This window comes from Pseudopodoces humilis, chromosome 24 (genome assembly GCF_049639895.1).
Source record: "Pseudopodoces humilis isolate 2021_Gansu_Grassland_sample_001 chromosome 24, ASM4963989v1, whole genome shotgun sequence".
In the NCBI taxonomy this organism is placed as follows: Eukaryota; Metazoa; Chordata; class Aves; order Passeriformes; family Paridae; genus Pseudopodoces; species Pseudopodoces humilis.
In genome coordinates this window covers 1,730,718-1,746,282 of record NC_142223.1, presented here as the reverse complement: position 1 = coordinate 1,746,282, position 15,565 = coordinate 1,730,718, and the positions used below count along the sequence as shown (strand labels likewise).

Genomic DNA, 15,565 nt, shown 5'->3' with positions numbered 1-15,565 from the left:
CCCCTGCTCTGCACAGACCCCGTCACAGAGGAAGTTGCCCAGGTCAGTCCGAGAGACTTGGCTGCACCAGGGACTCATCCTGCCCTTTAATTCTTCTTCACTGGCCCCTGCTTCTGCTTCTCTCCACTGGTGCCTCTGGGTGGCCCTGGCAGGGCTGTGGGGCACAGCTGTGTGTCACGGCAGGGCGGTGGGGCTTGTGCTGCAGCTTTGGCTGCTTGGAGATAACATCTTTCCCTCTAAATGCTATTATCCTGTATATGTTCGGGCCAGGGAGAGAGGGGGGGTCACCATCTGTGTTTTCCAATAAAAGCAAATTAAAATTGAAGCCCATTAAGGATAGCTCAGTTGGGATTCTGAGCAGGACTCTGGAGCCTGCTGGGAACGAGTTGCTTGCAGCCTGTGCCACCAAGCAGGGTGACAAAACCTCATTTAGTGCCAGCGGTGCTGGGAAGTGGTACTGGCTGTGCTCACTGTCCCCACTGTGGGTGGGGGTGGCCCCAAGGGGAGGAGGGACAGAGCTGGCCACAAAGCCATGCCCTGGGCTTGTGTCAGCCCTCCTGGTGCCCTCCATGCTCTTCAGATCAGGGGCAGGGGTTAGTGAGGGAAGGGATGGTGTTGTCCAAGAGCCACCAGTGATGCTCTGCAGCCTCCAGGCCTCCTGCTGCATCCCAGCTCTCCTGAGGTCACCTTGCCCCTGTCCCTGGGGACACAGGACAGCGCGTCTGGGAGTACAGGGTGCTGTGTCTGGGCTACAGGAGAGTGGCTGTGGGTATCAGAGGGCCCTGGGCAGCGCTGCCCTGCACCCTGGGCGTGACAGCCTGTGCCAGTGGCCGCAGGGCACGGTGGTGGGAGCAGGTTGTTATGTTGTACAGCAGCTTCTTGCCAGGATGCTTCAGCCAGGAGCTGCACGTGGCACCTGCTCCTGCACACCAGCAGCAGTGGCTCTGTGTGTGTGACACCAGTGGTGACACCAGTGTCCATCCCCCATGGACCAGCTGCACAGGGCAGTGCCTGGTGGAGGCTGATGGTTCCTTTGGGGCTGGGGCACCTCTAGAAGAAGCTTCTAGGCATGGGACTCCAACCTTCCAGAGCCCCCCTGTGAGAGAGGAAGAGAGACCTGGAGGCTCTCAGGAGGGGCACGGTCCTGTTCCATCCCCTTGGAAAAAGGCTTAGTGGGGGAATTTAGTCTCTGCTGGGCCTGGATGAGACTGGATGCAGCAGTTTACCCTGGGACTCCCTCCCTCAGGGTGTCTCCCAGCCGATGGGGTCAGTGCCACCACAGAGAGCCATCAGCAGTGACGGTAGCAGTGGCTGTTAAACGCCTGCATCTGTGTCCCCTCTGCGTGGCTCCTGCATTCCCAGCAGCAGCAGGAGGGGCTCTGCTCGCTGGCATTTGGCATCTGCATTGTCTCTTCCCAGCAGCCTGCCCTCGCCTGAACTCAGACCACCTACGAGTCCCAGCCCCTTTTGGGACAGACGCTGCCCTGTGGGTCCCTGGTGCTGCTGGAGCAGCTCCCCAGAGAGCTCTGCTGGGGTTATCCTGTTTCTGCTGACCTCTGGAGCAGGGGGAAACTGGAGCAGACAGGATGAATCCGCAGCTGTGAGTGGGATAATGTGGTCCTGCCTCACATCCAGCCTCACCTGCTTCTTCAGCAGGGGCTGAGAGATCACAAAATCAGAATTCTCTGCTGAGATCAGGAGCTCTCATTCTCCTCCCAGCCAGGCAGGTGAGAGGGACAGTCCTGGATGGGCTGAGGGTCAGTGGAGTGCTTGGAAAGCAGTGCTGGGGTGACCTGCAGCACCCCATGGGCTGTTGAGTTTGGCTTCTCCTTGTTTTGAGCTTTCCGGCAGTGGAGCAGTCAGCACCCTGCAGGGCAGTGCTTGCACAGCCAGGGAGAGGAGGAGCTGGGAAGAGGGTCTGGAATTGCTGGATTTGGGCTGGCTGGATAGCTGGATTTCCTGGCTCAGCCATTGCCATTGCCATGGTCCCCATGGCCGCGTGCAGCTCTGCTCCAAGCTCAGCTTTCCGTGTTTTCTGGTCTAGCAAGGCTGGGAACCAAAGGCCAGAGGTTTCTGTACAGCAGTAACAGCCCTGGGTTTGGTCCCCTGAGGATGGTCCAGACAAGGTGGAGGCAGTCAGAATAAGGGAGGGATCGTGGTGGGAATGGGAAAGCACAGCCCAGCTCATGGCATTTCCCTCATGGGGGGTTTCACCTGGGATTGCTGAAATGCTGTGCCAAAGGCAGGGCATTGGGACCATCCCCTTGTTGGACACCAGTCCTGACCTCGAGTGTCGCAAGCAGCTGAGCACCACCCAGAGCTGGGTGAGAGTGACCCAGCAGCTTCTGCTGAGCCCACCAGCTTGGCTCTGGGGCTGGCTCCTGTCTCACAGGGCTTGCAGGAGCCGTGACTGATGTCCCAGGGAGCTGAGGAGCCAGGAAGGCTCCGTGACTCCCCCAAAGTGAGGACATCTTCCCCTGCCTGTGCTGTGTGGTATCTCTGGGGCCAGCTCTCCCTGCTCCATGGGCTATCAGCCTGGATCCTGCTTGGCCTCCTTGTCAGGGGTGCTCTGTTTAATGGAGATGATGGACATCACCCTAATTCTTAGGTCTGTGAGTCTGGCTGGACCTAATTTTTCAGGGGAACGACCAGGAAGCTCAGTGCTGGCTTCAGAGCACTGGGACCACCAGCATGACCTCAGCTTGGCCTTTGGGGCTCGGGGAGCAGGGGCGTGCCGGGGTCCCCATCCCAGCTCAGTCAACCTCCTCTTTTCACTCCCTATCAATCACTCTCCCTCTTGGAGTTTAAGTGGATCCCCGAGTGAAGTATCCCAAATATCCCGTAGCTGCCGGCTCACAATGCAGCGAGCTGTTCCCGCGCCAGCGGCTCGGCCGGGGGGGGAGATTGGGTTTCAGCTTGTTCCGCTGGCCCCCAGCCAGGCAAAGCAAAGCTCAGGGCTGCAGGGAAGGGCCACTGGGTTTGCTCAGCCCCTCTCAGCTCTCGCTGGCAGAAATATCATAATCAGGCTCCAGTAAAGCGCAGGAGGCAGAGAGGGGCCTTTCAACTTGGGGAAGGGTAAAGAGATCTGTGGTGAGGGCTCCTGAGGCGGGGACAGACGGGTTTCTCATTAGCCACCCCCCTGCCCCGGGGTGTGGTGGCTGTGCCTGAGGCCACCAGGGGTAGGTACATGGTTCCAGGAGCGTGTTCCCGCGTGGAGGAGTTCATCCTGACCTGTGCTGATCCTGGTCTTTGCTCCACCTGGCTGGGCTCTGACTCTGCATGTCCCTCCAGCCTGGAGCTGATGAGGTGTTTTAGGTGGGCTTCCAGGTCATGGAAGGGACAAGGAATGATCTCCCACTGTCTCTGCCTTAGGATGACTTTTCTCCCAACCTATCAGAGCGGGCTGGAAGCTTCTCTCCTGCTTTGCACATCCAGCACTGGCCACAGCTGATGTGGTGGTGGATCCATGAGAAGCTTGCTTCCTGTGTTGATAATACTGGACCAGGATTAAAATCCTGGCAAGTGTCCTACCCTGAGAGAGGAGCTGGCGTGAGGAGTGAAAGGGGAAGGGAAAAAGTTGTGGGTGGAAAAATGAGGGTGGAGGCTCCAGCTATCTGTGGGGCTATTTATTTGTCCAGCTGTTTCTTTATCTGGATGAGCTTGTAGCCTGTGAATGTGAAGCATTTGCCAGGACTTCTGAGAAACTCAGGTCCAGATGCTCTGAATTGGTCTGAATTGGCAAAACTCCATGGAAGTTATTTTTCTGGATGGAGAGAAGTGTGTCTGCACAGCTCCTCTGTTAATCCCTTTTACCTCCAGCCTCTGCCACTGTCCCTTGGCCCTGCTGCTCTCCATCCCCACTCCTGGCCACCAGGACCCAGCACGATCTCAGACTTGTCCTCCCCTCCCAGATCTGTCTACCAATCTCATTCCTGATCTGGCCAGATGGGAAAATCTGGTGAGTTGAGAACCCCACACTCACCTCACCTGTGGCTGAGCAGCAAGAGGACCAAGTGGAAGCGCAGGAACCGTCACAGCGGATCCTCTGCATGACGCTGTCTCAGCGTGGCTGGAAGTGGTGGGGTGGGGGTGATGAAGTGTCTGGAGATGCCAGGTGTCCCTCCAGAGCCGTGGTGTGCCCTGGGAGCAGGCAGCAGCACCGGGGACAGCTGCAGTGCTGGTGGGAAGCTGCTCGGAGAAAACATCTCCAAAGCGAAAAGGACGAGCGCCGGTCCGCGAGTGTCCCATGGGGAGCAGCGCGGTTCCCGGTGGGAAACGGGCCAGAGTTGAGTCTGGCTGGTTTGGAGCAGCTGCAGATTTATTTATAATGCCGTGGGCAGCATGTGAAGCTGCAGATAAACACACGGGAGGGGAGAACAGAAACAACAACACGGACAAGAGGCTGCTGTGGAGGGAGCGCTGCGCTGAGCTGCAGCCACCAGAGGTGGGCCAGGGGCCAGAATCCCACCCCTGCCGCTCCCACATGGCTTAGCTCCACATCCTGGGGTGCCACGGGGATCTTTATGGGGCTGCCAAAGCCTCTCACCCTGTTTGATGCTGCCCAACCAGCAGGATGGCACCGTGAAAGTGGCTGTGACTGAGTGAAGCTGTCGAGGTGCTGCTGGAGGCTTGGGGTTGTCCATCCTGGAAGTGGTGTGTGTTTTTTGTCCCTGGTCCTGTTGTGGGCCTGTATGAGCATGGGGCAGCCCCAGGTAGGACCAGGGAAGCTGCTGGGGGAAATAGGGTCACAGAAGCGGCAGGGGCACGGGGCAGCCTGGTGGGAGCTGCAGGTGGAGGAGCTGCCTCAGGAGGATGATGGGTTCCCATGCCCTGGAGCTCATCACACTGGGTGTGCAGCTCACACCTGGAACTTTGTCCAGATGTTCTCCCTGGGCCTGGAGTCACCTGTCACTCAGAAGTGTCCATGAGCATCTGGAACAGATGCCCAGAGAGCCAACACTGCCCATTCCTGGAAGTGTCCAAGGTTGGACAGGGCTTGGAGCAACCTGGGATGGTGGAAAATGGTGGAACCCCATGGCAGGGGTTCAATGAGATGGGCTTTAAGGTCCCTTTCAAACCAAACTGCTCTGGGGTTCTGTGATTCATCCAAGATCCCCAAAGAGCTGCTGAAGTCATTGCAAAGCCTCTCTGGGTGATTTTTGAGCAGTCTTGGGATTTCAGAGAGCTCCCAGCTGACTGGGAGTTGGGGAATGTTGTCCTAATTTTCAAGAAGGGCAAGAAGAAGGACCCTGGAAGCTACAGGCCTGTCAGTCTCACTTCACTGCCTGGTAAAATCAATGCAGAGCATTATTCTGAGAAGTATTGAAAAACACCTGGACAACAGCATGGTCTTGGTCACAGCCAGCTCAGCTTCATGAGGGGAAATCCTGCTTATCAAACCTGATTTCCTTCTGTGACAGGGTAAACCCAGCTGGAGACCTCAACAAAGGAGAGCACTGGGCCATCCCCAACCATGTGAAATTCCACAGGGGAAAGTGCCTGGACACACCAGGGGATGGGGCAAATTATAATATTAATGATTAAAAAAAAAGGGATGATTATAAAAAAAAAGGGATCAGATTATAATATTTAATATAATTATATAATTATATTCATTTTTATATATAGAACATATATAATATATATTATATACTATATTATATAATTATATTTCATATAATAATAGAATTATATTTAATTTCATCTATAAATTTATTTATATAATATATAAATTTATTTGTATAATATATAAATGTATTTATCTAATATATAGATTTATATATGAATTTATATATTATATATATTTTATATTTTATATTCTACAATATAATTATATTGTATATAATAATATAATTATATAGTAATATAATTTTATATTAATATATAATTATATTTAATATATTAATATAATTATATATTAATATAATTTTATATCAATATATAATTATATTTAATATAATAATATAATAATATACTAATATAGTTTTATATTAATATATAATAATATTTAATATAATAATATAATTATATATTAATATAATTTTATATTAAAAAGACATGAAGCCATTAGACAGCATCCAATCCAAAGGAGGCCATGAGGATGGGGAAGGGTCTGGAGGGAAAGCCTTGTGAGGAGTGGCTGAGGTCTTGGTCTGTTCAGCCTGGAGGAGACTTCAGCATCCTCCTGAAGGGCAGCAGAGGAGCAGGTACCAACCTCTCCACTCTGCTGAGCAGTGATAGGACTTTAGGGAAGGGCTGGAGCTGACTCAGAGGTTTATGTTGGGTATTAGATGAAGGTTTTTCACCCAGAGGTTGTTTGGGTGCTGAGCAGGCTCCCCAGGGCAGCGGTCACAAACCTGTCTGAGTTCCAGGAGCGTTTCAACAACGCTCTGAGGCACAGCTGGGGTTGCTGGGATTTCCTGGGCATCGTTTTTGATGATCCTTGTGGGTCCCTTCCAGCTCAGCCTATTCTATGATTTTATAATTCTAGCTTGGAAAGGGTCTGCAGCAACCTGGAGCAGTGGAAGATGTCCCTGCCCAGGGCAAGGGGTGGAACTGGATGGGCTTTAAGGTTCCTCCCAACCCAAACCAGTCTGTGGTGCTGGTCCACACCCACCTGTGCTGGCCCTGCAGGCTCACCGTGCTGCACAAGAACCAGATATCCCCAATTTTCTGTAATTCATTCTCTGCTCAGTGTAACAACCCCACCTCCAGAAGGACTTCAGCCTGAGCAGAAGCTTGGTGCAAAAACTGCCCCAAAAAGGGGCAGATTGGAGTGTTAGAGCTGTGTGTGATGGGGACAACAGCCCTGGGACCCCTGCACAATGAAGGGTGATAAACAGGAGCCTCAAAGACACAGGAACCTGGTTTGGGGAGGAAGAAGAAGGAAGCTGAGCTAATTTAGCTGTCTTGGAGATGGATCATTTGCCACCCATGAGCACCACAAGAGGGAAAGGTTTTGGACTGCAGAGTCTTTGTAGAAGGAAAAGGAAATCCAATAGCTGGCAGCAGAACGGTGTAAATCCAGACTAAAATTAATGGAATATCTGGTGTTTTTTATGGGAAGATAATTTGCCATTGGAAAAACTTGCTTAAAACCTGCAAATTTCTTCTTCTCCTTGTCCCTGGGCCAGCCAGAGTGGATGCAGAGCTCCAGGGGGATCCTTCAGCTGAGGATAAGGGGGTGGAGGCAGTGGTGTACTGAGCACAACATTTCCACTGCACTGCACTGAGTTTTCATTAAATAAAAGGCTTTTTAAAATGCAAAACGCTTCCAAATATGAAGTTTATTTGGGGAATTATTTGTAATGACTTAGAATATATCTTCTTTTCCATTTTAGTCACTGCTATTAATGTACTTACTATGCACTACTGTCATTGATAGTGAAGATAAAGTAACAAATCCAGGGGGTTTTTAAAGCTTCTTGCTAGCACTGGGTGAAAAACGTTGTTTTCCTTTCAGATCAAACGCCACTGGTGTTTTAATGAAAAAGCCAGATCCTCTGATAAAGTAAACACTATTATTGACCTATGTAAACAAATATTCAGTTTAAAAAGAAATTTCGTAAATCTGTCCCGCAGCATCTCAGGATTAGCTGTTTCACAGAGCTCTTCCTAGTGGGAAAAATTGAGAAGAACTATTTTTTTGCTTTTTACTCTTGGAATAAAACCAAATTTCGAAATCCTGGTTTCCTGTGAACTGGAAACCACTGGCTCAAACCAGGAGTAATGAACAAGCCACAGTCTGGGGAGGATTTACTGCCAGGAGTTGGTGCAGGGAGCACGGCGCTGCCGAGGCACTTTTTGGGGTGCCAGTGGGGAAGGAGAGGTCCCTGCACTGAGCAGTTGTCACCTCTGCACCCAGGCCTGGCTCTTCAGTGCTGGATCTGCTCAAAGCTGAGCTTTTCTTCCTTTGTTTTTGTTCAGTGGAGCGAAAGTGGAGAAGGTGGAGATGTTCTTGGGGGCTGGTTCGTGGCAGGATGTTTGTTATTCTGGTGGGGAGAAGGACAGCAGGACGTGGTTACATCCAGTAACTCTCCATTCCCATTCTGGGATTACCCTTGGAAGTGCCCAAAGCCAGGTTGGATGGGGCTTGGAGCAGATTTTGGGATAGTGGAAGGTGTCCCTGCCCAAAGCCAGGTTGGATGGGGCTTGGGGCAGATTTTGGGATAGTGGAAGGTGCCCCTGCTCAAAGCCAGGTGGAACAGGGCTTGGAGCAGATTTTGGGATAGTGGAAGGTGTCCCTGCCCATGACAGGAGGGTGGGACTGGATGGTCCTGAAGGTCTGTGCCAACCCCAACCATTCTGGGACTCCAAGTGTGTATGGGATGGGCACTTCCCAGCATCCCTGGCACATCCCCAGGGCATGTGCTGCCATCAGGGGCAGATTCACGTTGTCCCTGCAGAGCAGAGGGACAGAATTTCCTCTCTGGGCATCCCCCAGAACCACTGGCCGTGTGCTGCCCTGTGCAGTCTGTCCCTCCACGCTCCCCTCGTGTCCATTTGGTGTTTTGAGGCCTTTGGGCAGAATTTCTAAACTGCATTTCCTAAACTCAGGAATATTTTCCTATTTTCTCAAGCTATCAAACCTTGGGTGTGGTGCAGAAAAATCCTTGTACTGCAATGATCATGTGGCTGCAGAGAGCTGGAGGACAGAGAGTTACCCAGACTGTGGAAACCACCCATGGAAGTGTCCAAGAAAGACTTTTGAGCACTCCCTGGGAAGTGTTAAAGTGTGTAGATGTGGTGTTTAAAGACATGGTTCAGTGCTGAGCATGGCAGTGCTGCAGTAATCCTTGGACTCGACCATGTTAGATGGTTTTTCCAACCATGATTCCATGATTCCAAGTATCCCATTTATTTCTGATGGGGCTGGCTGGCACCTTCACTTGGCTCATGTTGGCCCAGGTTTTGGGGTACCATGACCTGATCACCCCTCCTTGTGCCATCAGTGGGGTTAAACCAACCCACAGCTGTTTGGGATGAAGAGAATTCCAGTGTTGGAAGCATCCTGAGCTGCAGTAAGGGTGAGGAGGCTTTGCTGTTGTGTGGCTTAGGAGGACTTGTCTGTGCTGGTCAGTGGGAGCATCACCTGACCTATTTCAACACAAATCATCTGGAAAACCAGCTTTAACAGTGGTTTAATTTTTTAGTACTTGTAAGTCCTAAAAGTGCTGCTCCTTCCAACATTCTGCTGCATCTCTGAGGATTCTCCCTACCGTGCAAAGTGCTGAGAAAAAAAATCTGCTTTTGGCAAAGGAAACTAGAAGAGGTGAGGGAGGATCCCTGCAGGGGTGGAACTGGGCTGGGGGTACCTGGATTTGGGATTGAGAGGAGGAAAATCCATCTGGGCTGATGGATGGAAGGGTTTCACAGCAGGAGATGCTGCCTGTGCTGGGCACCTTGAGGTCCCACCTCAAATCCTGGAGTCAGTTTTGGCCCCCTAATGAAAATTAAGACATTGAAGGGGTGGAGTGTTTCCATAGAAGGGAGTGGAGCTGGGGAAGGGTTTGGAGCACCAGGAGAGGCTGAGGGAGCTGGGAAAGGGGCTCAGCCTGGAGAAAAGGGGGCTCAGGAGGAATTTCTGGCTCTGCACAAGTACCTGCCAGGAGGGGACAGCTGAGGTGAGTCAGGCTCTGCTCTCAAGGAGCAAGAGACAGGACAAGAGGAAACAGCCTCAAGCTGTTCTAGGGAAGGTTTAGATTGGATTTTAGGGAAAATTCCTTCATGGAAAGAGTGGTCAGGCATTGGACCAGGGCAGTGGTGGAATCACCATCCCTGGAGATGTTAAAAACATGTGTGGACGTGGCACTTGTGAACATGGTTTAACGATGAACATGGTTTTGGTGCTGGGCTGGTGGTTGCACCTGGTGAACTTGGAGGTGATTTCCAACCTTAACATTCAGTGATTCCATGATTGTGCAGGGGGGTCAGGGAGCAGTGGGCAGTGGGTGGGAAGCAGCTGGGTGGATGGACCAGCACCAGTACCCGGCTGAGATGTGGCCAGAAGCTCAGTGTGGGATGGGCTCCAGCCCTGCAGCCCTCCTCTCCACCTTCTTCCCTGTCTCCATCTTCAGTCCTTTCATCAGCATCCAGTGACTCCCTTGTTTCACCTTCCTTCCACAGAGACGCTGATGGACTCCACAACGGCGACAGCAGAGCTGGGCTGGACGGTGCATCCTCCCTCAGGGGTAAGGCATCATCACCTCGTGGGGACCTGGAGCTGCTCTGGGCTCTCCTCTGCGCTTGTGGCAGGCTTGGCCCAGCAGAAGTCAGGCACTGATGCAAAGTGCCTTGGCCATGTGGGAAGAGCACAATAGGAGGTGACACTTGAGGTTTCCAGTAGTTTTTCAGGAGATGATACTCCAAAAAATCCCTCAGTGTTGGTAGAAACAGCATGCCAAGGCCACTGTCATTTGTCCCCAGTGTCTCACTTGTTATTCCATTGCCTGTCACTTGTAGCAGGATGAGGGCATTAGGCTCTGGTCCTGCAAGGACTGTCCAGCATCCCTGGCATCCCATGGAGAGGCATTTGCTGGCTCAGCAGAGCTTTCTGTCTTCTTTACCAGGGCCAGGTGTACCCTGAGACACATCCAAAGAAGCTCCTTTAAAGAAGAGCTCGGGCAAGGCAGTGCATCAGGTTCTTCCCCCAGAGGCTGCTGGCACTGCCCAGGCTCCCCAGGGAATGGGCACGGCCCCGAGGCTGCCAGAGCTCCAGGGTGGAGCTCTCAGGGATGCCCAGGCTGGGATTGTTGGGGTGTCCTGGGCAGGGTCAGGAGTTGGGCTCAGTGATCCCTGTGGGTCCCTTCCAAGTCAGTTCTGTGATTCTGTGATTTCTTCACCCTTCCACTCACGAGAGCAACCCAGAGTGGAGCCACCTGTGTGTCCCACGTCGGGCATCAAGGTGCTTCAGAGCATCCTGCCCACCTCTGGCAGCAGCCACAGTGCCCAAACCCCCCAGACCTTCTCCCTTGCCCTTGGGTGGCCCAATCCAGCCTGCCCAAAACCCGGAGATGCTCCCCATGCCCGCGCATGGCTCAGGCACCATCCTGCCTTCCATCCACCCTCTGCAGTGGAGGCTGGATGAAGACATTTCCCTGCACCTCACCCCCAGGCTGACAGCGTTGGCAGAAGAAAAGAAACAGCCCAGAAAAGCCTCGTCTGGGGAGATTAAACCGAGCCGGGGCGGCGTGGCCGCGGTGTCGCGCCGGGCGCGGGCGCTGCCGCCCGGGCCCATCACCATGATAAAGGGCAGAGCTGCCCCAGCCCCGCCAGTGCCCACCGAGGGGGATGACGGGCACACAATGCAGAGGAGCAGAGGTCAAGTCTTTTTCTCTCCTGGCCCAGCCTTTCTTGTTTGCGGTGTTTCCATATGTGAAGCACGCCCTGCTCCCGCTCCCCAGCCCGGCTGTAATGAGGCCGGGGCCTGCTGGAAGCCGTCTCCCCGGGTTATTGTGCTGCTGCCTTCTTTTGAGCTCCTGGCATGTTAATTAGAGAGCCAGGAGAAAGGGAGAGGCTTCTAATTAAGCGTGGAGGAAGCGCAGGGGCTGGTGCACGGGGGTGACTTTCTCTGCCATCTGGGAAAAGGGAAGCCTGGGGCAGGGATGTGGGAGGATGCTGAGGGTCCTGAGCCCGGCCCCCAGGGTGCTCCCAGGTCCCCCATCAGGGTGGAGATGCCCATCTGGACAGTGCAGTGGTTGGTGGGATCACCTCCTGTGTCCACCTCTGGGTCCTCAGGGGGGATATGGGCTCATCATGCCCTGCCCTGTGCTCATCATGGGTGATAATTCTGCAGTGACTTCCTGGCCTCATGCCCACGGGCAGGAGAAGGCAGTGCATCCCACTCAGAGGTCACTGGCCAGGCTGGGTGCACCCAGCATCACCTGGAAGACAGAAGCTGCTGTGTGCTCCTTTTTGGGGACTATTAAAGAGCCCAAAGCCCAAGCAGTTGCTTTAGGTCTGGCTCTGAAACTCTTGTGCCATTCATAGATGTCCCCAGGCCCTGCCTCCAGCATCTCCTGTTCATCCCAAGCCCTGGAGACCCTCATGTGCTGCTCCTGCCTGACCAAGGCTGAGCTCTCTGGGCTCATGTCCTTACCCTCCTTGGGGACTGGGAAGGTGTGGGGCCCTTGGTCTTGGTGGCTGGAGTGCTCTGGAGTGGTGCAGGTGATGGAGAGCCACACCAGAGGCAGGGCAAGGGAAGGAATTGCTTCCCCTTGCCTTGTCCTTGATTCCCTCACTCCCCCCCAAGCAGTGCCCTGAAAAGCAGGGAGATCCTGCAATTTTCCACTAACACACCAAATTTATTTCTGGAAAACAAAGCAAACGCTCCGGCTGTGTTTTGCGAGGATGCTCTTCTCGTCCCCCAGCCCTGGCAGCAGATTTACAGCCACTGCCAATCTGAAGTGGTTGGAGCTGTTGGGGATCTTCCCTGACAGCCTTCTGTTGGGCTGTGAGCCTTGATGTGCGAGGAGCAATCTGTCTCCCATCTCCTGAGCCTCTCTCCCCAGTCCTGGGTGCCCTTGTGAGGCCATTTACAAGCTGAGGGGCTGGGGGTGCTCTCCTCCTGCAGGATTTTCCCTGGATTCGGTCCTGGCACTAATGCTGGGTCTGGGCTGTGCTGCTGCCCTGCCCTGGCTGTTGTGATCCTGCATCCAGGGCAGGGTTGTGCTTGGGGTGTAACATCCATGGGAAACAGCTCGGCTTCCACTTGAGCAGCTTTATGAACAAATTCAGAAGGAGCAGTTCCAGCTGGCTGGGACTGTCACACGCCAGCAGGACTCTGGTCCCCGCTGCCAGCATCACTGGGTGGGGATGGGACTGCAGGGAGATGCTCTGCACTCTGGCAGGAGATGAGCAGGGGGAGATGCTCTGTGAGCTGAGGGTTCTCCTCCCACAAAGACCCTTCCCTGCTGGTGCTCCCCACAGAGGAGCAGTGGCTGGTTACAGGATGCAGCTCATGCCCTGCATCCCTCACTCTGAGGTGTCCCCATCCTGCACAGGATGGAGACGACAAGGGCTGGAGGATTTGGGAAAAAACAGCCTGGGAAAAGGGCAGAGAGCTGGAGGTGTCACAGCAGCCCTGCTGTGGCACCCAAAGGAACAGCTGGGACTGTCAAGGGGTTTAGGCTGGATGTTAGGAGAAGGTTCTTCCCCCAGATGGGGGTCAGGCACTCCCCAGGGAAAGGGCAAGCCCACGGCTGCCAGAGCTCCAGGAGGGTTTGGACACCGCTCTAAGCACAGGGAAGGATTGCTGGGGTGACTCTGCACTTGATCCTTGTGGGTCCCTTCCAGCTGAGGATATTCTCTTCTGTAATTCTCCAGAGCTTCCTCCAGAGCTGGCTGTCAGTCAGCTGGGGGAGCTGGGAAGAGCTTCCCATGGGGAAATCTGTCAGCTCTGAGCTGTCTTGCTGAGAGGGATGTTCTGTCATGGCACAGCTCGTAGGCATGGCTGCATCCACAGATCCAGTTCAGCTGGGGCTGGGACCTGAGCACACCATGCTGGAGGAGCCCCAAAACATTTGACCCTTGAAGGGGCAGGGATGAAGGCTCCAGTGGGATTTACCCAGCACCTCCCTTTCTGGGAACACAGTGGGATTGGCCATGGTCCCATCCTGCCCCTGGGAAGAGGCACTGGCTGCAGCCAGCCAGGAGGTTTTATGGCTTCTGAGGAAGTTGGAACCACAGTGGCACTGGTGGGGATCATGTGCTAAAGGTGCTGTGCTCCTTTGCCAGAGGCACAGCCCCATCTCAAACCATTTCTGCAGAGCAGTGGCCTTGCTGTCCCACCAGCAGCAGAGCCTTGACCCTGAATCCAGGCACAGAGCTGGTGGCAGCGAGGTGACCCCAAGGGGCCCCTCTGTCCCCACAGTGTGGAGCTTACCTGGGGCATGCTGTGGGTCAAACCCTGCCCAGGCAGGTCCAGGGGGGTCAAACCCTGCCCAGGCAGGTCCAGGGGGCCAAACCCTGCCCAGGCAGGTCCAGGGGGCCAAACCCTGCCCAGGCAGGTCCAGGGGGTGCTGGGGTGAGGTGCTGAGGGATGGGGTGGGCACGGAGAGGGGCAGCTGGTGCTGGCAGAGCCTGCTTGGCACCCAGTGGGGATGGGAAGGGGTGAGGAGGGTTGGGTGCAGACCCTTGACTGTGTGTGTGTGTCCTGCCCGCAGTGGGAAGAGGTGAGTGGCTACGATGAGAACATGAACACCATCCGCACCTACCAGGTGTGCAACGTCTTTGAATCCAGCCAGAACAACTGGCTGCGGACCAAGTACATCCGGAGGCGAGGAGCACACCGCATCCACGTGGAGATGAAATTCTCTGTCCGGGACTGCAGCAGCATCCCAAACGTCCCAGGCTCCTGTAAGGAGACTTTCAACCTGTACTATTTCGAGTCGGACTTTGACTCGGCCACCAAGACTTTTCCTAACTGGATGGAGAATCCTTGGATGAAGGTGGACACGATCGCTGCCGATGAGAGCTTCTCCCAGGTGGACTTAGGCGGGCGGGTGATGAAGATCAACACCGAGGTGCGCAGCTTCGGGCCCGTCTCCAAGAACGGTTTCTACCTGGCCTTCCAGGACTACGGGGGCTGCATGTCCCTGATCGCCGTCCGCGTCTTCTACCGCAAATGTCCCCGCGTGATCCAGAACGGGGCCGTCTTCCAGGAAACGCTGTCGGGGGCAGAGAGCACCTCGCTGGTGGCAGCCAGGGGGACGTGCATTGCCAATGCTGAGGAGGTGGACGTGCCCATCAAGCTGTACTGCAACGGTGACGGCGAGTGGCTGGTGCCCATCGGCCGCTGCATGTGCCGGGCCGGCTACGAGTCGGTGGAGAACGGGACCGTCTGCAGAGGTAACCACGGGCCCACCTCTGCTGCTGGGGGCACTCAGGGTCTGCGTTTGGCATCTGCAGGAGCCAATTACAATTTGTAATGGCCACGTTAGGCTCAATCTGTTGAAGCACTGGCAAACCCAGTGCTGTGAGTGCTGAGTTGGGACACATCAGGGTCCTCATCATCATAAATGTTTGGTTTGGGGGAAGGTGACACCCCACTGAAAACCAGAAAGTTCAAGTTCATAATTTCTAGATCAGTTTGGCCACTGAGAAATGAAATCTACAGTTTGTAATGTGGTGTAGTTGAAACCCTCACTGATGACCCAAACCGACTCATGAATTGTAGTTACAAATTGTAAATTGTAATTGGTTCCTGCAGAGGGACCTCCCCGGGCGTGAGGTGGCATGTGTGGAGGTTGAGTCCTTCCCCAGCTCCTCAATTCCTGCCCCAGGCTCGTCCATCCTGTGTGTGAGCTCCGGGTCCCCACGCTCTCCAGGTTTTGGAGGCACACACGTGTGGTGCGTGTCAGCAGTTTGCAGTTCCCTCCCAAAATATTGGGGCTGTTAAACTGTTGGGTTTGCTGTGTGCTTTGGCATGGGCTGAATCTCTTCTTGGATGAGGGGAGTGGGAATGCAGGGTCCCAGAAGGGTGCAGTGAGAAGGGAGTGCATTATCGACAGCGTTTTCCTGGTGAGGTGCAAATGGCCCAGGCTGGGACATGGTCATGGCCTGTTCA

The 15,565-nt window shown here is 54.1% G+C and overlaps 1 protein-coding gene across 4 annotated transcripts in view; it reads left to right on the top strand.

The window, feature by feature from the left end:
* Positions 1-15,565, top strand: part of EPHB2 (EPH receptor B2) — a 129,040-nt gene that overhangs the window by 27,151 nt on the left and 86,324 nt on the right. For all 4 annotated transcript variants that reach the window (XM_088066534.1, XM_088066533.1, XM_014257203.2 and 1 more), the window contains exons 2-3: positions 10,126-10,190; positions 14,163-14,847. In XM_088066534.1, the coding sequence (XP_087922660.1) occupies positions 10,126-10,190; positions 14,163-14,847 (750 nt within the window). The remainder of the gene's footprint in view (positions 1-10,125; positions 10,191-14,162; positions 14,848-15,565) is intronic.